Genomic DNA, 24,662 nt, shown 5'->3' with positions numbered 1-24,662 from the left:
AAATATATAGCTAATTTCTTATATGTACAAAAGTATTGTTATTGTATAATATGTACAAATATATAGTTATTGTTTAAAATGTACATAAATATAGTTATTGTTTAAAATGTACAAAAATATAGTTATAGTTTCTATGTACAAATATATAATTATTATTTGATATGTACAAAAATATAGTTATTGTTGTATATGTACAAAAACATAGGTCTTGTTTGATATGTACAAAAATATACTTATTGTTTTATGTGTACAAAATATACTTTTTGTTTAATATATACAAAAATATACTTATTGTTTAATAAGTACAAAGGTATTTTATTGTTTACTGTGTCAAAAACTATACTTATTGTTTGATATATATAAAATATACTAAATGTCATATGTAAAAGAGATAGTTTTTTCATATGTACAAAAATATACTGATTGTATAATACGTACAAAATAGTGTTATTATATAATATGTACAAAAATGTGCTTGTAGTTTAATATGTACTAAAATTTTGATTGTTTAATATGTAAAAATTATACTTATTGTTTAATATGTAAAAAAATGTACTCATTGTTTCATATGTAGGAAAATTTACTTATTGATTGATATGTAAAAATTATACTCATAGTTTAATATGTACAAAAACTTGCTTATTTTTAATATGTACAAACATATAGTTATTGTTTAATATGTACAAAAATATAGTTATTGTTTAATATGTACAAAAATATATTTAGAGTTTGATATGTACAAAAATATAGTTATTCGTTTACATGTAAAAAATATAGTTATCGTTTAATATGTCAAAAATATACTTAGTGTTTAATATGTAAAATTGTACTTATTATTAATATGTACAAAAATATAGTTATTGTTTAATATATAGAAAACTATATTTATTGTTTAATATGTCCAGAAAATTCCTCATTCTTTGATACGTACACAAATTTACTCATTTTTTAATCCGTACAAAAATTTACTCATTGTTTGATATGTACAAAAATAGAGTTACTGTTTGATATGTACAAAAATACAGTTATTTGTTAGGTATGTGCAAGAATATGGTTATGGTTTAATATGCAAAAAAATTACTTATTGTTTAATATGTACAAAAAGATACTTATTGTTTGATACGTTCAAAATTTAGTTATTGTTTGATATGTACAAAAATATAGTTATTGTTTAATATGTACAAAAATATAGTTATTGTTTAATATGAAAAAAATATAGTTATTGTTTAATATTTACAAAATATACTTATTATTAACAAATATGAAATCAAAATATCAATTGTTTAATGTGTACAAAAATTTACTTATTGTTTAATATGTACAAAAACCTATTATTCTTTGATATGTACATATATATAGTTTTTGTTGATACGTACAAATATCTATTTTTTTGGTGTATATGTAAAAAATTATAGCTATTATTTGATATGTACAAAAAATATTCTGATTGTATAATATATACAGAAGTAGTGTTATAATACTATATGTACAAATATTTGCATATTGTTTAATATGTAATAAAATTTACTTTTTGTTTGATATGTACAAAAATGTACTTATTGTGTTATAATATTTACCAACATATAGTTATTGTTTAATATGTATAAAAATCAGTTGTTGTTTGATATTTACTTAAAATTTATTATTGTTTTGTTAGTACAAAGATTTATTTATTGTTTGATATGTACAAAAATTTACTTTTTGTTTAATATGTATAAAAATATAGTTATTGTTTTATATAGTATTTGTTTAACATATACAAAACTGTACTTATTGATTGCTATGTAAGAAATATACTTCTTGTTTGATATGTACAAATATTTGCTTATTGTTTAATATGTACAAAATTTTTCTTATTATTTAATTTGTACAAATATATTCTTATTGTTTAATATGTCTTAAGATATACTTAATTTTTATATGTACCAATATATTATATTTTAATATATATAAAATATAGTTTATTTGTATGTACAAAACATGCTTATTGTTTAATATATATAAACATATAGTTATTGTTAAATATGTACAAAAATATTGTTTTTGTTTAATATGTACAAAAATGTATTTATTGTTTAATATGTACCAGAATATAGTTATTGTTTAATTCGTACAAAAATTTGCTTATTGTTTAATATGTACAAAAATATACTGAGTGTTTAATATGTTTAAAAATACAATTATTGTTTAATTTCTACAAAAATTTATTTATTGTTTGATACGTTCAACAATATATTTTTAATATGTACAAAAATATAGTTATTGCTTGACATGTACAAAAATACAATTATTGTTCGATTTGTACACAAATCTAGTTATTGTTTAATATGTACAAAAATATTGTTATTGTTTAATATGTATATAGTTATTGTTTCACATGTACAAAAATATAGTTATTTTAAAAATGTACAAAAATATAATTATAGTTTTCTATGTACGAAAATATACTTATTGTTGTATGTGTACAATAATATACTTATTGTTTTATGTGTACAAAATATACTTATTGTTTAATATGTACAAAAATATAGTTATTGTTTAATAAGTACAAAAATATTTTATTGTTTACCATGTAAAAACTATACTTATTGTTATATATATATAATATACTGAATGCCATATGTAAAAAGACATAGTTACTTTTTTATATGTACATAAATATACTTATTGCATAATATGATCGAACAAAGTGCTATTATATAATATGCACAAAAATATGCTTATTGTTTAATATGTACAAACATTTTCTGATTTTTGATATGTACAAAGATTTACTTATTGTTTAATTTATAAAACATATAATTATTGTTTAATAGGGTCAAAAATTTACTCATTGTTAAATTAATAAAAAATATTGTTATTGTTTAATAGGGTCAAAAATTTACTCATTGTTTAATATGTAGGAAAATTTATTTATTGATTGATATGCACAAAATATACTTATGGTTTAATATGTACGAAGACTTGCTAATTGTGTACAAAAACATAGTTATAATTTAATATGTTCAAGAATATGTTTATTGTTCGATATGTACAAAAATGTAGTTATTCTTTTACATATGCAAAAATGTACTTATTGTTTAATATGTACACAAATATACTCATTGTTTGATACATATAAACATATAGATATTGTTCAATATATAAAATATTTACTTATTATTTTATATGTACAAAAAGATATTTATTGTTTGAGATGTAGAAATATGTACTTATTGTTTAATATATACACAAATATAATTATTGTTTAAAATGTACACAAATTCACTTATTGTTTGATATATACAAAAATATTGTTATATTTAATATGTGCAAAGATTTAATTTTCTTAATATATACCAAAATATAGATAATGTTTAATATGTACCAAAATATAGTATTTTTTTAACATGTACAAAACTATATATATTGATTGATATGTACGAAAGTTACTAATTGTTTAATAGTTACAAACATTTCTTATTGTTTAATATGTACAAAATTTTCTCATCATTTAATTTGTACGAATATATTCTTATTGTTTAATATGTCTGAACATATACATTTTTTATATGTAAAAAAATATATTATATTTTAATATATACAAAAATATAGTTATTGTTTAGTACGTACAAATATATACTTATTGTTTAATATATAAATAAAATTTAGTTATTGTTAAATATGTAGAAAAATAAAGTTATAGTTTAATATGTATTAAAATAATTTTATTGTTTAATATGTACCAGAATATAGTTATTTTTAATTCTAACAAAAATTTACTTATTATTTAAAATGTACAAAAATATACTGACTGTTTAATATGTACAAAAATATATGTATTGTTTAATATGTACACAAATTTACTTATTGTTTAATATGTACAAAATGGTCTTATTATTAAATTTGTACAAATATATACCTATTGTTTCATATGTGTAAACATATACTTATCTTTTATATGTACAAAAATATATTATATTTTAATATATACAAAAATATAGTTATTGTTTAGTATGTAAAAAATATAGTTATTGTTTAATATGTACAAAAATGATTTAAGTTTTTAATATGTACCGGAATATAGTTATTGTTTGATTCTAACAAAAATTAACTTATTGTTTAATATGTACAAAAATATACTGATTGTTTAATATGTCCACAAATAGAATTATTGTTTGATTTGTACAAAAATGTACTTATTTTTTATATGTTAAAAATATATTTATATTTATTTACTAATATATAGTTATTGTTTGATATTTACAAATATATAGTTATTGTTTGAAATGTACAAAAATACAGGTATTGTTTGATATGTACAAAAATATAATTAGTGTTTAATATGTATAAATATATACTTATTGTTTTACATGTAAAAATATAGTTATTGTTTGAAATGTACAAAAATATAGTCGTAGTTTTTTGTGTACAAAAATATAATAATTCTTTAATACGTACAAAAATATATTTATTGTTTAATATGTACAAAAATATACTTATTGTTTAATATGTAAACAATATACTTATTTGTTAATATGTATAAGAATTTACGCATTGTTTAATATGTAGGAAACTTTACTTATTGATTGATATGTACAAAAATATACTTATTGTTTTATATGTACAAAACTTGCTTTTTGTTTAATAGGAACAAAAACATACATATTGTTTGATATTACAAAATGTTACTTATTATTTGACATGTACAAAAAGGTATTAATTTTTAGAGATGTACAAATATGTACTTATTGTTTAGTATGTATAAAAATATATTTTTTGTTTAATATGCACAAAAATTTACTTATTGTTCCTTTGTACAGGAATCTACTTCTTGTTTTATATGTACAAAAATTTACTTATATTTTTAATATGTACAAAAATATAGTTCTTGTTTGATATGTACAAAAATATAGTTATTGTTTGATATGTACAAAGATATAGTTAATGTTTTATATGGACAAAAATTTACTTTTTGTTTAATATGTACAAAAATATAGTGTTTTATATGTACAAAAATATAGTAGTTGTTCAATATGTACAAAACTATACTTATTTATTGATATGTACTAAAATATATTTAGTGTTTAATATGTAAAAAGTGTACACATTGTTTAATATGTACAATATTTGCTTATTTTTTAATATGTACAAATATATACTCATTGTTTAGTATGTCTAAAAATATACTGTGTGTTTTATATGGACAACAATATACTCATATTTTAATATATACAAAAATATAGTTATTGTTTAATATATACAAAAATATAGTTATTGTTAAATATATACAAAAATATAGTTATTGTTAAATATATACAAAAATATAGTTATTGTTAAATATCTACAAAAGTAGAGTTATTGTTTAATATTAACAAAAATATAGTTATTTTTCAATAGTTACAACAATTTGCTTATTGTTCATATGTCAAATATTTTCTGATTGTTTAATATGTACAAAACTTTACGTATTATTGAATATGTACAAAAATATTTTTATTGTTTGATATGTGCAAAAATATAGTTATTGTTTGGTATTTACAAGTTATTAAAAATATAGTTATTGTTTGGTATTTACAAACATTGTTTGATAGGTACAAAAATATAGTTATTGTTTAATATGTACAGAAATTTGCTTATTGTTTAATATGTACAAAAATTTACTTATTTTTTAATATGCACTAAAATATATTTATTGATTAATCTGTATCTGGATATAGTTATTGATTAATACGTACAAAAATATAGTTATTGTTTAATATGCACAGAAATATACTTATTGTTTAATATGTAAAAAATATTATTATCGTTTTATATGTACAAAAATATAGTTATTTTTTCATATGTATAAAAATATAGTTATTTTTTTGATATGTACAAAATTATAGTTATTGTTTAATATGTACAAAATATAGTTATTGTTTGGTATGTACAAAAAATTACTTACTATTTAATATGTACAAATATATGTTTTGTTTGATATGTATGAAAATATACTTATGTTTTCATATGTACAAACATTTACGTATTTTTGATATGTACAAAAATTTATGTATTTTTAAAAAAATTTTTTTATTACATTTTCACCCCAAACAAGACACATTGCCACTTTGATGTAGGGGGCTACTATTAGGGACACAGGCTACAGGGGTACTAGGTTGGGAGTTGGGCAGCAAGATATCGGTTCACGTTACACTGGAACGTCTGTATGTCAGTACAGGTGGAGAAGCAGGAACCTGTCTAGCGGTTCTGGGGAAGAAACTACTTCAATCTAGGGATCACTTCTGTGAAGGGGTGGGATTTTGCTGCTTGTCGGGTTTGTTGGGAGTATTTATGTAGAGGCGGTATAAGTGCTTGCAGTTCGTTGGAACATTCACCGTTAAAGTGCTTGTAGAACAGGCAGAGAGATGCTACATTACATCAATGGGACAGAGGCTGCCGATGGATGACAGTTCAGAACCTATTAGGTTGGCAACTCTCTTTTGAACCTTCTAGGAGTGAGAGACTAGTGGCAGATACACCGGCCCAAATATGAAATCAATACTCCATACATGGTCGAATGGTGGACTTATAAAGGTACAGGATACTTTCGGGCGTTAGTAGCTTTCTAGCACGGTAGAGAGAACCTACCTTTTTTGCAGCGGTCCTGGCAATGCTCTCAATGTAATTGTTCCAACTCCTGTTTCCTGTGAACATTAGGCCACGGAGTTTAAAAGATGTGCTTTCAGATAAAGAGTCTTTGGCCAATGCTATCGGTGGTAGAGAAGGTTTCTTGTAGTTATTGAAGGAAACAAGTTTAGTCTTAGCAGCATTGAATGTGACCATCATTTTTGTCCCTATTCTACTAGAGATCGGAGGTCATCCTCTAGTGCTTCTACCATTTCTTTAGATATGTGTTCATTTGTTTTCCTGTTGTGTCTGTTATAGAGCGTGGTGTCATCAGCATATATACCCATCTCACAGAAATTTTGTCAGAGAGGTCATTTATGGATATTAGGAATAATAGAGGTCCAAGGATAGACCCCTGAGGCACTCCCGCATTTATATCATATTGTTTAAATGTACGACCATCGAGGACAACCTGGACAACAATTTTTTGATATGTACAAAAATTTACTTATTGTTTGATATGTACAAAGATATAGTTATTGTCTATATGTTCAAAAATATAGTTATTGTTTTATTTTTTGGTTGGTTGGTTGGTTGGTTGGTTGGTTGTTTTTGTTTTACGGCATATCAACCCTTTTCAGGTTATTTAATGCCGAATCCAAAGATTTTAAAGAAAATTTTTTTAATAGAATATATTTGTTGTTTTCAAGTCGGTTTCTCATAGTCGGGACCCTAACAGGTACTACCACTCCGGGTCAGAGTGGACCTGGGAGCAATGGCAATTAAAAGGTGGCTCCACACTCCCCAAAGCTCGCAAGCTGGGGTCTCACCACTGGATATAGTTTAATGTCATATGCAGAACCGTTATTGCTTGATATGTACAAATTATAGTTATTGCTTAATATGTACAAAAATATAGTTATTGGTTAATATGTAGAAAAATATTGTTATTGTTTGATATGTACAAAAATATAGTTATTGTTTAATATATACAAAAATATAGTTATTGTTTAATATGTACAAAAATATACGTATTGTTTGATATGTACAAAAATATACTTATTGTTTAATATGTACAAAAATATAGTCATTGTTTGATATGTACAAAATATACTTATTATTAGCAAATATGAAATCAAAATATTAATTCAAATTTTCAGAGAGAATATGAGTTCTTTGTAATAATTAGGAAAAATTAAATGGGCCACAAGAGTTTGAAAAAAACTGTTGACAAAAATTAATTTTTATTACATTATTAATGTGCCATTATGAATTGTACTATTTCATATTTTATTGTACTATTTCCCATTAAATTGTACTATTTTCCATTAAATTGTACTATTTCCCATTAAATTGTACTATTTTTCATTAAATTGTACTATTTTCCATTAAATTGTACTATTTTCCATTAAATTGTACTATTTTCCATTAAATTCTAAAAAGAAAAACATTACATTTTATCTTAAATTTTATCCAAAATCTCAGTTTATAAAAAAAGAAGAAACTATAAATATTAGTATTTAACCCTGATTTCTTTTATTTTGAATCCAGTTGAAACTATTATCAACAGAGGATGTTAGACTTTGCATTTCTTCAGGTAAAATTTGAGAAAATACGTATTTAATCATCTCCCAGAGACCTTTCTTACTACTGAATTGGTGACTATTCTCTTAAACCTTCCTCTTAATAATTGACTAGAGGTTTTCTATCGGATTTAAATCCAGGTTCTGAGGAGGCCAATCCATCAGTCATTCACTAAATATTCTTTGATCTGAAAGCCAAGCTTTTGTGAATCGAGAAGAGTAGCTTGGCGCATTATCTTGTTGAGCAATGAGATTGTGTTTCAGAATCATAATTCTGTGAACTCAACCAAAGTAACATATTCTCTTCCAAAAAAGTAGTAAAAGTTCGCTGAATTCATTTTAGTAGCATCAGGAACCAGAAAAATCCTAACGATTTCATTACTAAAGATCATAGCCTAAATTATTATTTTTTTGCTTCCCTGTTGACGTTTATACCGTAGACGAGTGCTAGCACCTTTTAGAAGCAATCTTTAGTTCAACCATAAGAGCTGTCCAGCATCGCTTAAGGGTCATCAGTCCATAGAACGGTGAAAATCTGTTTTCAGGTACTTAGTGGTCCATGATAATCGGTTCTAAAAGTCTATATCATTCAAAGGGAAACATTTAGACGGTGCTTTCTGGTCTTCTATCTAAATTCCAAAATTCGATTTAGAGTCCTTATCAAAATTTCAGTAGCACCCGCATGATCAAAAATAGATTTGCTTTTACTGTGTAGGTTTGCAGACAAACATCTCTCGAGTTATCTTGATGTGGTCCCTCTTGATCTGTCGCTTTCGTTTTTCTCTTTCCTTCTTTGCTCTCATTAACAAAATGTTTCACAGTTTGATAGTCTCACTTCAAATTGCTTGCAATTTTTAATGTAGACTTCTTCAATGCAAGTAAATAAAAAGTGGAACCTTTTTCACTTATAGTCAGCATCTTTCCTTTAACGATAATAAACAAATTTTAGTAATCCGCAGAAAATGTTTGGTTCACCTTAAAAGAGGAAAAAATAAAAATTGATTTTGAGTTAATTCATAAAACTACATTTATGTGAGTTGCGTAGTGAACTGCAAATGATAGTAAATGAGGCATGAAAATACATGTAAGATGCACTTGCGTTGTAAACAATTTCAGCTTGCATATTAAACCCCAAATTCAATGAATCTGCCACAAAAATAAACAAAAATTCGTTTCTTTAAATTGTCAAATATTGTAATTCCTAAGGTTTCTTGTGTAAACTTTCATATAAAGAAATGAAAGAAAAATATTGGTGTCTCTCTTCAATAATGTGGCACTTATATGAATATTAAATGAGGAAAGATAAAAAGTAAAGAAACACATACTGTTGTATTTATAAGTTTCAAATACTGATAAGCACTTGCAACCGACTTGTGGTGTGGTCCCTGGCCTTCTCGGTTGAATCATTTTGGACAACAATAGCGTCTTTGAGTATTGCCGAGAACCACACCGACATTTTTTAATATAATTGGGTATAAAAGTTGTGTTTTAGCAAAGGAAGAAAATGAAACATATAAAAATGAAAATAAATGAAAAATTGAGAAAAACAAAATTTTATGGCAAAACATTCTCATACAAGAGATGAGAATATTACAGTTATTTTCAGTCACTTATGCAAATTAGTGTTTGATAAAAAAGTTAAATAAATAATCACAAGTCCAAATGTTTGTAGTGTGAATAATATGCATATGTAATATACATATGTGAGTATTTGGCAGCGTGGCATTGTGTATTGGTTTATCTCGTTCTTGTTGGTGTGTGTATAGATGTGCGCAAGTTGATGAAGGCTGGTATGTGAGTCATTGAGTTCTTTTCATTTGCAACTTGCTACCTCAGCTATATAATTTGTTTTTAAGAATATCATTTACACACATACACACGCACACACACACACACATACCTATATATACGAAATAAAAAAACTGTCAACAAAACCTTTCTTTAGTTTGTTATTGTTGTTGTCACTGTTGGTGACGATCGTGTAACATTAGAAGTCATTGGCGGATGAGTTATCGAAATTAATTTAATTTTTAAAACCGTCATTTATTTAGTTTGTTGATGTTGTTGTTGTTGTTATAAGATATCGAAAATATTGTATTTTTTAAAGATGAGAACATTAGTTCAAACAATCCAAATAATGAATTTTTTTGCATATAATTTTTTGCGTTCCTCAACCGAACCATATGATAAGTTGGCTTTTTCTTCATTCTCATTAACTATTATCATGTCAGCTCCCTGGTTGAAATGTTTTTTTTGTTTTTTTTCAATTTTCACCCCAAACAAGACACAGTGCCGCTTTGAAGTAGACATAAGTTGAAGTTGCATTATGAAGAGAGATGAGTAGCAAGATGTTTGTTCACATTACACTTGAATTTCTGCATATCAGTACAGTTGGGAAAGCAGAATTCCGGAAGGGAGTTCCAAAATCTTGCAGTTCTGGGAAGAAACTATTGGAGTAGAAGACTTTCTTGCACCTAGGGATCTCTACTGTAAAGGCGTGGGACTTAGTTGCTTGTCGGGTTTATCGGGGGTAGTCATGTCGAGGAGGTACAAGTGCTTGTAGTTCGTCAGAGCATTCACCATTAAAGTATTTGTAGAACAGGCAGAAGGATGCAACATTTCGTCGATAGGAAGCTTAGATGACAGTTCAGGACCTATCAGGTTGGCGACTCTCTTTTGAACCTTGTCCAGGAGCGAGAGACTAGTAGCAGATGCACCAGCCTAAATGTGACAACAATACTCCATACATGGGCGAATGGTGGCCTTATACAGGTACAGGATACTTTTAGGTGTAAGTAGTTTTCTAGCATGGTAGAGAGAGCCCACCTTCTTTGCAGCAGCCTTGGCAGTGCTCTCAATGCATCTATTCCGGTTCATGTTCCCTGTAAACGTTAAGCTGATGAGTTTAAAGGAAGTACTTTCGAGTAATGTGTTCTTGGCCATTGCTATTGATGGTAGAGAAGGTTTCTTGTAGTTATTGAAGGAAACAAGTTTAGTCTTGGCAGCATTGAATGTGACCATCCATTTTTGTCCCACATTCCACTACAGATTGGAGGTCATCCTCTATTGTTTCTGCCATTTCCTTAGATATGTGTTCATTTGTTTTCCCCTCGTGCCTATTATAGAGAGTGGTGTCATCAGCAAATATACCCATCTCCGAAACAATTATATCAGGGAGGTCATTTATGAATATCAGGAATAATAAAGGTCCAAGGATATACCCCTGAGGTACTCCTGCATTTATATCATATTGTGTAGATGTACAACCGTCGAGGACAACTTGGATTTTTCTCTTACTTAAGAAGGATTTAATTACATTATGTATTCTTCCAGTGATACCATATGATCTAATTTTCCTTAGAAGACTATCGTGCCATACCCTGTCAAAAGCCTTAGATATATCGAGGGCTACCGCTCTACCCTCCCCTGTTTTGTTTGTAGTTCAATGTTTGTAGTTCAATGTTACTTTCGGTTTCTGTTTGAACCATTTGTTTTAGAAGCGTAGTCGTTTGCACAGATTCCAGAAGATTATCTTTCAAAGCAATCCATGTCCATCTTATAAATAGTACACATAGTTGTTTCTTTTTCCCTTTTTCTTTTATGACTTTTTTGTTTATTGTTTCACTCCTTCACAGAATGCCCAGGTATTTATAGATACTCGTTCGTTATTGTTTTTATTACTTTCTGATTGTTTCCACCCTTCCTTCTTCATCTCAAGTAGTGTATATTTTTCAACCCTTAATTCTATTCTTATATCTTGATCAAATATTCTAGTTGTGTTTACTGGTGTTTTAATCGTGCCACATTATTAGGAGTTCTTCTCATATGAGTCATCAACAGTGATTGTTCACTGGCAAAAGTAGATGGTCTTCACTGTTGGCTTAGAATAACAAGTTTTTTTTTTTTGCTAATTTTACATCATTATTACAACTCACTTTGCATTCTTGCAACAGCCGTTTACTATTGAGTTTTCGGGTATAATAGCCATTTGCGTCCTCTGGAATTTTTGTGGCAATAAACTACTTAAAGTTTCCAATACTTTCTCTACCTCGTCAGTGGAAGGGTGAATAGGGATTTTTTTTAATTAGTCTATCATAATGGCATTTGTTTCATGGTTATGTCAGTGCCATTTCGATTACTATTATTATGGAGGTGCCAGATTATGGGATCTTTTTGTGGAGGTTGTCAGATTATAGGATATTTTTGTAGGTGTGTCAGATTATGGGATCTTTTTTGGTGGGGGTAGAATATGCGATTTTAAAGGGTCAAATAATAGGATCTTTTTTTAATGGATGGAGTGTCGGATTATGGGATTTTTTAGAGGAGTTGTCAGATTATAGGATCTTATTTTGAGTTGTGCCAGATGTTTTTTTTGGGGGGGGGGGTCAGAATATGGGATCTTTTTGGAGGCTGGAGTGTCATATTATGGGACCTTTTGGGCTTTGACAGATTATAGCGTGTATACTCTGGCAGTTTCTTTTTCCTTGGCTTCTATGTATATTTCTAGTTGTATTTATATATGTTTATTCTATTTCACTTCATTCATGATTCGTGTCATCTGGGTTGGTTTTCACTCTCTAGGATTTTTCTAAATATTTTGTCTGTTTTCTTTAGTGCCATGGTTTGTATGATGCCAGTCTTTCATGTATTTTAATTTCTCTTAGTCTTTTTTAAATATTTTTCGGAAATATTCCTAGTGTTCTAATAATTATTGGAATTATGGTCGTTTCCATCATGTTCCATATTTTTTTAACTCTCTGGCAAGTTCATACATTTACTTAGTTTTTGCCTCGTTCATTTTACTGTGATTTGCTGGGATGGCGAATCACTACTACTACTACTACTACTACTACTACATCTTTATTTTAAAAGTTTCTGGTTATGACCTTAAACTATATCTGGTGGTTAGGTCCTAATTTGCAAATAGTGAATATGGAACTATTTTAAGTTGTCTTTATTCCCATTCTGGTGGTTTATAAAGACTATTCGTTTACAAGGTATTAATAAAGGAATATATATATGCTTACTAAAACAATTAATTTATAAGATATCAAAAAATTGCGATATAAGAACTTCTATTAAAGTCACATAATTCCGGGTAAAATCATCCCAAAAGTGTTGATGTGCAATAGAAAATAATGAAACAATGCCGTAAAAATCTGATATTCAGTGTGTCAAGAGTAATCATGCAATGAGCCACTGTTGGCACATGTGCTATAGCTTTGCCATCCCAAGCACAATTATTGGAGTTGATATGACGTCATTGTCACTCACACCTATCCTAAACAAGAAACAAAACAGAAAAAAAGCAAATGGCCTTATTAAAGGAAGTGCCCCTGTTAAAAGTATATTTTATAGCAACAAAAGAACAACTTGCGTTTTTGAGCTACAATTGTTTGTTCTCGACTGTTTGTAACAAGCCACTCCCTTAGTTAGAAACCGAATACTCTTAATTGACCTGACCTTCACCTTTCCTTTCTGGTTGGCCATCAGTATTTGTCAGACATAAATTCAGCAACAGAAACTCATATCAGAAGTCAGTTACTAGACACTTATTGCCAAGATCATTTGTCAATTGAATTGTATATATATATATATATATATATAGATATATATATATATATATATATATATATATATATCTCAGATTTTTAATATGAAATGACTACACCCGTTGTTGAGAAGAGTAGGTACATTCCACAGTACTTTCTTATATGTAACATGGTGGCGGGTTAAGATATGTTCTACTGATGAGCATAAAGAAGGGTGAAACTTGTAAATGAAAGTAATAATAAAAGATTTTCACCAACAGAAATTAAAAACCCATATTCTAACTTAATAGTGACCAAAATCCTTTTCATCTCTTCCCTTCCCCCCTTTCGTTTTGTCATCACCTCTACCCACGCTGTCTCTTTTCCATTTCTCCTTGCTTTAATTTGAATTAGATAAAACTTTCTATATATGAATAATTTAGCATTTTTGAGTTTGGCTCTCAAGTAAACACCACGGCCAGATGAAGTAATATCGCTGAAATGAGGCATGCACATATGTAGCCACTAATGTTTTTATAAATAATCATACTATATATATATATATATTACTGTAAAAGGAAATCATAGCATGATCATAGTGCATTAATAGCCCTTCCTCAGAGCTACCAAACAGTCAGTTGGTCCATCACCCCTCTTTCACAGATGAGCAATATATCCAACCACTCACACTTTCATGCGAGCAGAAGTCGGCCAGACGAAGAACCCCCCCCCGTACCATATCTCTTTCTCTCTTTGTGTCTCTCTCTTACTCTTGCCCTTTCCCTCTAAAAGTAAAAAGAAGGAAAAATGCTTAGTCATAAATTAATATTTCCAAGAAAAGGAGAAAGGCCCCTAAGTGGTTGATTCTAAAAGGAAATGAACTATTTTTAGTTTTTTAGTCGGAAAAGCAAAAGTCACGAGAGGCCAAAAGGTTTCTCAAAAATCATTCTGCCATCAGCCAGCACTTAGATCAGACACACAAAACTCCATGTCCTGTTCATCTAGGCTATAGTGTTAATAACTCACTATAATATAGTGTTAATAACTCACATGCCATGCATCCAAGTTATTTCATATGGAGATGAGTGAAAAGAGACGACTATGATTCCAGAATTTTCTGGTGCTGCCAAGGAATGAAAATGAATATTATGAGACATATATATATATATATTATTCCTTAATTGGAATTTTTTATTTTGAGATGAGCATTTTTATGTTAATTTTATTTTTTATTTCGGACTATTAGTCTCATCTTTATTAGTTGTTGTTTTGTTTTTTTAACAAAAAAAAAAAACAACAACTAATAAAGATGAGACTAATAGTCCGAAATAAAAAATAAAATTAAGATTATGAGACATGCCGTAAAAAGTTACAAAATCGTCATAATACAACGATGCATTTGTCTGAATTACAGGTTGAAATGATAAATTTGTCCCCCTAAAAAAAAACAACACTACAGCTTTATTTTTCAAATTTTATTTTAAAAAAATCAATGCAGGTAACCTGATTATGTAGTAGAGCTGGCATCTATTCAATGTAGCCGCCTTCAGTCTCAATCACCACTTCAATACAGGTAAGACTGGGAACATGTCTTTTCCACAAGTGCTGGCTGGAGCTTGATGACGGATGGCAGCGATCAGGCTGGCTTTGGTGCTGTGGGAGATCATGTTGGTGATGTTCTTAATGTATGACCAAACGAAGTAGTCCAGCGGATTCAGGTAGAGTTAGGAGGGGTCGGGAGAGGGAAGGGTATAAAGTCGTAGTACTCTATTCTGAAGCCAATCCGTGGTCTCTTTGGACTTGTGGCCTGATGCCGAGTCGTGCTACTACACCCAGGATCTGCCAGCGGCCACCTGATTGCACCAAGGGATTGCATATTGAGGGTGCTGGCAATGGTCTTCTTGTCATAACTTGGATTGATAGAAAACGGCACATCTCTGATCTCGCTCGTTGAACATTGTGTCATTTTCAGACATGGTAGAAGGCTCCTATCGCTCTTGGGATTTGTACACAACCGGCCAACTAATAGATGGTCCACAAAAAAAAAAAGAAAAGGTTTAATCAAACGAAAATGAAATCATGTCGTCTTTTCTATGGCGACAGTTTTATTGTTCCACTCTGTATAAGGACAAGAAAAAAATCAATTGACTGAAGGATTTACAAAAGAACTATAATGAATTGTTAACGTGTCGTCTAAAGATTGGTATTTCGCATGAGAAAAGGACTAAAATGAACGGTTAAATGAAAGAGAAAATATAAAATGAAAAGAAAAAGAAGACATAGAGAAAAATAAGGGTGGAAAGGATTAAATGATATAATATTATGCTTCTTTTATTGATAAATGTTTAATGTTAAAGAGTTCTGCAATGGGTTTGTTGCTTTTCATTTGCATCTTAGAAGTATTGTTTAGAGGGTTCTGTATTGTTTAGAGAGTTCTGTATTTTTAGAGGGTTTTGTATTGTTTAGAGGGTTCTGTATTTTTTAGAGGGTTCTGTATTGTTTAGAGGGTTCTTTATTGTTTAGAGGGTTTTGTGTTATTTAGAGGGTTTTCTATTGTTTAGAGGGTTTTGTATTGTTTAGAGGGTTTTGTATTGTTTAGAGGGTTCTGTATTGTTTAGAGGGTTCTGTATTGTTTAGAATGTTTTGTGTTGTTTAGAGGGGTTTGTATTGTTTAGAGGGTTCTGTATTGTTTAGAGGGTTCTGTATTGTTTAGAGGGTTCTGTATTTTTAGAGGGTTTTGTATTGTTAAGAGGGTTCTGTATTGTTTAGAGGGTTCTGTATTGTTTAGAGGGTTTTGTGTTGTTTAGAGGGTTTTGTATTGTTTAGAGGGTTTTGTATTGTTTAGAGGGTTCTGTATTGTTTAGAGGGTTTTGTATTGTTTAGAGGGTTTTGTGTTATTTAGAGGGTTTTGTATTGTTTAGAGGGTTTTGTATTGTTTAGAGAGTTCTGTATTGTTTAGAGGGTTTTGTATTGTTAAGAGGGTTCTGTATTGTTTAGAGAGTTCTGTATTTTTAGAGGGTTTTGTATTGTTTAGAGAGTTCTTTATTTTTAGAAGGTTTTGTATTGTTTAGAGGGTTTTGTATCGTTTAGAGGGTTCTGTATTGTTTAGAGGGTTTTGTGTTGTTTAGAGGGTTTTGTATTGTTTAGAGGGTTTTGTATTGTTTAGAGGGTTCTGTATTGTTTAGAGGGTTCTGTATTGTTTAGAGGGTTTTGTATTGTTTAGAGAGTTCTTTATTTTTAGAAGGTTTTGTATTGTTTAGAGGGTTCTGTATCGTTTAGTGGGTTTTGTATTGTTTAGAGGGTTCTGTATTGTTTAGAGGGTTTTGTATTGTTTAGAGGGTTTTGTGTTGTTTAGAGGGTTTTGTATTGTTTAGAGGGTTTTGTATTGTTTAGAGAGTTCTGTATTGTTTAGAGGGTTTTGTATTGTTTTTGAGGGTTCTGTATTGTTTAGAGAGTTCTGTATTTTTAGAGGGTTTTGTATTGTTTAGTAAGTTCTTTATTTTTAGAAGGTTTTGTATTGTTTAGAGGGTTCTGTATCGTTTAGAGGGTTCTGTATTGTTTAGAGGGTTTGTGTTGTTTAGAGGGTTTTGTATTGTTTAGAGGGTTTTGTATTGTTTAGAGGGTTCTGTATTGTTTAGAGGGTTCTGTATTGTTTAGAGGGTTTTGTATTGTTTAGAGAGTTCTTTATTTTTAGAAGGTTTTGTATTGTTTAGAGGGTTCTGTATCGTTTAGTGGGTTCTGTATTGTTTAGAGGGTTTTGTGTTGTTTAGACGGTTTTGTATTGTTTAGAGGGTTTTGTATTGTTTAGAGGGTTCTGTATTGTTTAGAGGGTTTTGTATTGTTTAGAGGGTTCTGTATTGTTTAGAGGGTTCTGTATTGTTTAGAGGGTTCTGTATTGTTTAGAGGGTTTTATATTGTTTAGGGGGTTCTGTATTGTTTAGAGGGATTTGTATTGTTTAGAGGGTTCTGTATTGTTTAGAGGGTTTTGTATTGTTTAGAGGGTTTTGTATTGTTTAGAGGGTTCTGTATTGTTTAGAGGGTTCTGTATTGTTTAGAGGGTTTTGTATATTTTAGAGAATTCTGTATTTTTATAAGGTTTTGTATTGTTTAGAGGGTTCTGTATCGTTTAGAGTGTTCTGTATTGTTTAGAGGGTTTTGTATTGTTTAGAGGGTTTTGTATTGTTTAGAGGGTTCTGTATTGTTTAGAGGGTTTTGTATTTAGAGGGTTCTGTATTGTTTAGAGGGTTCTGTATTGTTTAGAGGGTTCTGCATTGTTTAGAGGGTTTTGTATTGTTTAGAGGGTTCTGTATTGTTTAGAGGGTTTTGTATTGTTTAGAGGGTTCTGTATTGTTTAGAGGGTTTTGTATTGTTTAGGGGGTTTTGTATTGTTTAGAGGGTTCTGTATTGTTTAGAGGGTTCTGTATAGTTTAGAGGGTTTTGTATTGTTTAGAGGGTTCTGTATTGTTTAGAGCATTCTTTATTAGTTGTGCGGAAGAGATACTTTAGTACTTGCCTGTGAAAAAATGAATAACCTACTTGATAAATTTAAGCTATGGAAAGTTAATATTCCTATGACCATTGTGATGATCAGTGTTTGCAGTGATGAAAGCTCCTCTAAGAATGAATGTTCTCCTGCTTTATAGAAAGAGAGTTGGGTGCAATTTTTTGTGACGCCTGTTTGCACATTAGATAGCAGTACAGTGGAATTACTAATAGGTTGAAAGTTTGTGTGTGCAAAAAGTGTAAAATAATGCAGATGAGAACTTAAATGTGAAGAAAGTATTTGTTATTAGAAGAAACGATTATTAGATTAATTTTAATTTGCAAAAGAAAAAACAACATCGAAAAGAATCCAAAATCAGCGAATTATCGATCGATTATTGTTTTATTATTATAAGAAAAATATGTTTTATTTAATTAAAATCAAATATTATACATAAATTATGTCGAATATAATAAATACAATAAATAATTAAATACAAAATAATAATAGAAATAAATAAAATGAAAATAAAAACATAAATAACATGCATATATTTTATCATATAATAAATTATGAATAAATTAAATTATAAATTATATCAATTAAATCATATTAATTAAATTAATTTTAAATTAAAATTAAAATTAAATTAATATTAATCAAATTATAAATTATATAAAAATAAATTATAAATTATAAATAAATTATATAATAAATTATAAATAAAATTATATAATAAATTTTAAAATTATTATATTTTAAACATTCCATGGAAATATAATAATATCACAGCTAATATAGTAAAATAACATTTATTTGTTCAACATAAAAAATATTTAGTGATTAATCAAGGGAAATTGAGCAGAGGGGTGAAGTCCTTAAAAAAATCAAATCCCTAAGGTAGTTAGCCCTAATTTAAAATCCCCTCTTCAATAAAAAATAATAAAAATGCATTTAATACATTAATTACCGGAGTTTCTAGATATAGCTCTGTTACAAAAATATAACCAAATGTGAAATATTTTTTAAGTAATTTGATAAAAAGTGCAACAAAATACCAATTACATTTTTATAGTGCATAAAGCAATCTGATTAAGTTGAAATAAAAACTTTTTATTTAAATTCTAGTATCTCCCTTTTTAAAGTTTAATATTAATCAATATTTTTCGGTAAAATAATTATCCGGTTAAACATTTTGTTGAACATTTTTGTGGCAGAAATCATTTTCCAAGAAAATACATAATTCTGTGATGTAACTCATTAATAAGAAAATAATTCATCTCGAAAAGAAGAGATTCGTTGAGATTATATTCTTCTTTTCTCTGTAGAAATCCATGTATCCTGATATTATTTTCACCTTGTTTCTGTATAAATCTTACATTTGATTATTTTTCAAAAAGGCAATTTGGTAGAAATCCATTCAAGCTGAAAGGAATTTTTTGTCTTAAAAAGTTCATGAAAATCTGATCTTATAAACATGAGAGGCTTACATTCCGTTTCAAATAGCTGAGTCAAAAGTTAATAAGATGTAACCAGGTTGAATGAAAATAAAGATAGGTAATCGGAAACTGGTTGAACTTACTGGTCATGTAAAATAAAGATATTAGACAGTAAGTCTACAAATGATCCATGATATACATATTACTTACATAGTCTTTTAATATGAAATTCTCCAAGTCAAATCATTATAAATAGAATATCAAATATTTCTTTAAAGCCATTGAGTAAGAAAATACGTTTCACTTACATTTATAAAGTAATAGCATTTTACTCCTCTTTCGTTAATGGGAATAGCTTTTATAACAAACAACGAATAAAAATTCTGTTTCTATATTGATTTAAACTAATTATTGGTCTGTGTTTAAAAAAATTGTGATCGATTTCATTGATTTCAATATTTAGTCCTGAACAACATTTTATTTTTTTTTTTATTAAAGTCAAAGAAGGTTTTAACGCTTTAACGCGAAGGCTGCTAGTTTAAATATGCATATAAATATTTATTTAGTTAAAGTATAACATTCCTATAAGAGTAATTTTACTAATTTACTAGAACTTAAATTGTCTAAAATATATTGGTGAATTGTACCACTATATTATATACCGTTTACAGACTTTATAATTTCAAATGATATTGGTATTTAGCCAGACTTTTTGGTTGGGTTCATTGTAACTCGGTTAAAGTAGAAAATTAAATACGTTTGTTGTTATTAGATCGATAAGTGAAGAAAATTAATGTTATTACTTCCTATTTAATGCATTCGAATGATTTTTCTTTCTGCATTGGTATAAAACTTTTATTTTCATCAAAATTGTTAAAGATTCTTTGCTTTTCATTTTCATGTTCTGTGACGAAAATTGTGGGAACGCAGGCTTACCTCTTAAACGGCCTTGGTGTGTGCTTTGCCGACACAGCGTCATGATGCTGAAAAAGGTCCAAGATGGCGCCTACGGTCTTATATAACAATGCAGTCTCGCAGAATCTTGTGTGCTCTCGCGCACGTATGCAAATTTGGAGGACTCTGTCTTTTATAAAAACAGGCCACTGGAGCCGATAGGACAGACGTGAAAACGAGTCTATGGAAAGTACCAACGGACGACGACGATGCTGCTTCAGTGAGCTGAGGTTTTGTGTACTCTTTTTTTCTTTGCAACCAAGTAAACTAGTGATAAAAAACAAAAAAGACGGGAATTATTCTCTATTACAGTAGATGGAGTTAGGACTTTATTTAAGTAATATACTTAATATATAATATTACTATAAGCTTGCTTGTATTGAAAATACTTGCTTCCTTGCTAGTCAATCAAACCATCTAATATAGTTAGTCTTACTTTCAATTATATTTGAAACTAAAATACAGTGACATTAGCTACGTCGCTAGGACTATTTCTGAATAGATACACAATGCTTTGAGCTTGACCAAACTGACTGCATTTAATTAATCCCGACGCGCTATGTGTTAATAGTTTTTTTCTCATTACGCTGGATTGCTATGTATATCCAATATGCTTTGTGTCCAAGACGACTGCCTATGTCTGATTTGCATGTTAAGTTAAAAAAAATTTTTTTTTTCTTCTCTTCTCAAACTAAACGTTACTTGCCATTCCAAACTCTTATAATTAACCCTAACTGTATTCTGTAAATTTAATCCTCTCCTGAAAACTAACAATCTGCTCTACTCCCCAAGCTGCCACTAACACTCATACAATACACCCGACTTAGATGGGGTCTTTAGCTTTCAGCCCTTAACCTTCGCATGCTGACCGATTGGAAGTCATGATCACTAAACATCCGTACATTTCTACCCCTTAGGCATGCATTAGTTCATTCTTATCCAGGTGGATACTAACTAACAACAGTCTGTACTTAGATATACAACTATCTATATTACATAGCAATAGCTGTCCCTTCCTTAACTTAGCAATGTTAAATACAAAAACTGAACCGATAGTCTATGATGCAAAATACAACTTCCTGACTTTTAAACGAAAGCTGAAGATATCTTCATTAGAAATGGTAACCTACTTAATACCTAGAATCTACATATATTCGCATCTACTGGAAATATGCCCATATATCTATTTATTGTACTATACATAATGTATACGACAGAGCATATAATTTACTCCCAATTATACCTGTACTGTAATGTACTTCATATCAAAAATTACGTAACTTGTATCTATTGAATATACAACTTAACTCTACTGCTATCTAAAATATCCAGAGCTTGTACAATTTTTTCTAGTTAATTTGTAATACCATACCATTCTGCAACACATTATTCTATTCCTAAGCCAACATAAAAATAAGAAAAGGAAAATTTTTCTTTTTTTTTTTAACCTAAAGGAAAAAACAAACCATGTTAACTCCTTCCAACCGACCTGTTTGCAAATATAGCTGCTTCCACTGCATGAACTCTCACTCAGCCCCTCCTCCAGTAACAAACAATGAAATAGCAATGTAATAACTTTGAGGAGTATAATTTTTCCGTTGATATATGACCCTTTTAAACTAATCCGTTAACATTAACCACCAATGCAGGGGCGCAGAAATACTAGGACCCAGGCGCGGGGAAAACCCTCTCGGTGCTAATGGACCCATAGATCTTCCCAGATCATCCGTCTAGGAGAAGGAAAGCTCTGAAGCTAAGCCTAAGGTGAAGAAGGCCTCTCCAGTCTTGGATGACAACCTTCCTAGAGCTGGTGACTCAAACAAATTACCGGTCTGCAAACCTAAACTGCTTAAGGAGTAGATAGGCACTGTCTATCGCCCAGCTTCCATACACCTTCTTTGCCTATTAGCTAGGCGTAGAGGTCGAATCACAAGGAGTCGACAGACCTTCAGTAGTCGATCTTGTTTCCTGACTAGGGCAATGAACGCCGTTTTCCCCACTCCCAACACATCTCATCCCCATAACTGGGCACTTGGGAGTGCTTGAATGCCATAATGCCAGTACAAGTAGATTGGGTTGACCATCGTCTAATGGGTTGAGGGTACCAGATAGACAGTTCCTGGCTGCTGTTCCCGACTGGTAGTATAGGGGCCCTAACTCTTTGGTAGCGCTTAGAGCGGCTGCTCCATCAACAGTTGTATAATACTGGGTTGTTTGTAGTGCCATGTCGCGCATGGAAAGCGACCCTGCACTCATCCCCGGTGGGCTATCCTGAGGCCACAATCCTAGTAGATGGCAGGACAACTGATGGTCTGCTTGTGTTGCATGTCTGGTATTCTGCATAACCACTTGTTCAGCATCCCTTACCTAAACTGAAATTCTTAAAAAAAACAAATGACAGTACAATAAAAAATTACGCTAAAACCAGGCCCAAACTCAAACAAAACCAACCTGCCTTCTCTCTTGAGGCTTGCATTTATGAACATCCATGGGCTTAGAACTAATTTAAATGATGCCGAAGCATTTCTCCTAACAAATACCCTAGATATCTTAGCACTAAGTGAGACTAACCTACACTCCTCCATCCCCTCTAACTACTTTAACATGCCTGGCTATCTCCCACTCTGCTGTAAGGACTCTGACAGACATATGCACGGACTTGGAGTCTACATTCGTAACACTCTCCCCTTGACTAGAGAAACAAACCTAGAATCGGACGATCAAGCCTTTATGTGCTTTAGACTAAACATACAACATAACATTAGCTACTTTTATTTTCTCTACCACTCTCCCTCGACATCACAAATGGTTACATTCCCGACCCGTTTCCCTAACCAGCAAGAACAACACGCATCACTTCTAGATCTGTTTCTGGCTACAGTTCCCGAAGATTGTATAACAAATACTGACAGCCCACTCGGGAACGCTGATCATGCAGTGATAATGGTCGAAATCGCCCTAAACTCTAGACCCAAAACTGAAGAGCCAGTGCTCAAAACGATATTATATAAAGATATTATAAAAAGGCTGATTGGGAAGCCATCAGAGATCTTATCAGAGATGCCCCATGGGGAAATCTTTTTTCTCTTCCTGCTGAACAGTGTGCAAATAAGACCACTGAATGGTTTAAAATGGCAATTGAAGCACATGTTCCCATGCGGAAATTTTATAGCAAGCCCCACTCTCCCCAATGGTTTATTTCTACTTGCGCAATTGCCATTCCTCAAAGGCAGCATGAATGCCGCAGATTTAACCGACATATGTCCAGTTCAAACAGAGAGAAGTATATAGAAGCTAGAAGTAATGTTAAAAAAGAAATATAGACAGCTACGAGAGAATTTACTGAAACCACTAAAAAACGCATTGAAGCACAAAAATTAGGAACTCGTGACTTCTGGAAAATCTACAACAGTGTAGTAAATAATTGGCAATCAACTAACCAACAATCACGAGGTTGTTTGCTCAGCAATCGACAAGGCTAATATGCTTTCCAGTCGGTTTGCTTCAAACTCCACACTGGACCCTTCCAACCACCCCTGCCTGGGAGGAAGCCACGGCACCAACATGCTCCCCAAAACAACACTGAACAAGGCGCTTCCTATAGTGACAGTGCGAGTTGATGGGTGAAAGCACTCAGTGCTGGTTGACACCGGATGCACCCAAACCCTCATACACAAGAAATGTTGCACCGGATGGACGAAACAGAAGGTCCCAGTATTAACCATTGGCAGAGGCTGGCTGGTGTGTTGTGGGGTGAGCATTGTCCATATAAGCGTTGGCGATGCCCCCCCCCTCGTGGCTATGGTCGACAGGTAGCTTCTTGGATATGACTTTCTCCTTGGAATGGACACTATTACACAGCTGGGTGGAATCACCGTGGATGGCGCCAGTGATGTGAGATTTTCCCAACGGGAGGAACAGGTCGGCGCGACAATCACTCTTGATGAACTTGACTTCCACTCGGAATACAACAAGGGCACAAACGTGTTGATCTCGTCCTGAAAGTGGTTGGCCGACCAGCCACCAGTGTTCTTGAGGAATTGTCTGATGGAGTATCCCACTCCCGCATGGCTTAGGGGCAGTA

At 30.5% G+C, this 24,662-nt stretch overlaps 2 protein-coding genes across 13 annotated transcripts in view; one reads left to right on the top strand and one right to left on the bottom strand.

Annotated features, from left to right (window-relative positions):
* LOC145293811 (two pore channel protein 1-like) overlaps positions 1 to 20,683 on the bottom strand; it is a 335,061-nt gene extending 314,378 nt beyond the window's left edge. The window contains exon 1 of the mRNA XM_080140418.1: positions 20,561 to 20,683. The gene's annotated coding sequence lies outside the window, so the exon portion shown is untranslated. The remainder of the gene's footprint in view (positions 1 to 20,560) is intronic.
* The window catches only part of LOC145293809 (potassium channel subfamily T member 2-like), a 659,145-nt gene that overhangs the window by 37,888 nt on the left and 596,595 nt on the right, over positions 1 to 24,662 (top strand). For 4 of the 12 annotated variants that reach the window (XM_080140400.1, XM_080140396.1, XM_080140394.1 and 1 more), the window contains exon 1: positions 20,670 to 20,808. The exons of 6 other annotated variants lie outside the window; for them this stretch is intronic. In XM_080140400.1, coding sequence (XP_079996526.1) covers positions 20,762 to 20,808 — 47 coding nt within the window. In that variant the 5' untranslated portion in view covers positions 20,670 to 20,761. Of the gene's footprint in view, positions 1 to 20,659; positions 20,809 to 24,662 lie in introns of those variants that run through there. 2 more of the 12 variants (XM_080140402.1, XM_080140397.1) reach the window with 2 other exon arrangements.

Source organism: Euprymna scolopes, chromosome 15 (genome assembly GCF_053919585.1).
Source record: "Euprymna scolopes isolate OS-2025 chromosome 15, ASM5391958v1, whole genome shotgun sequence".
Taxonomy (NCBI): Eukaryota; Metazoa; Mollusca; class Cephalopoda; order Sepiida; family Sepiolidae; genus Euprymna; species Euprymna scolopes.
This window is presented reverse-complemented; position numbering and strand designations above follow the sequence as displayed.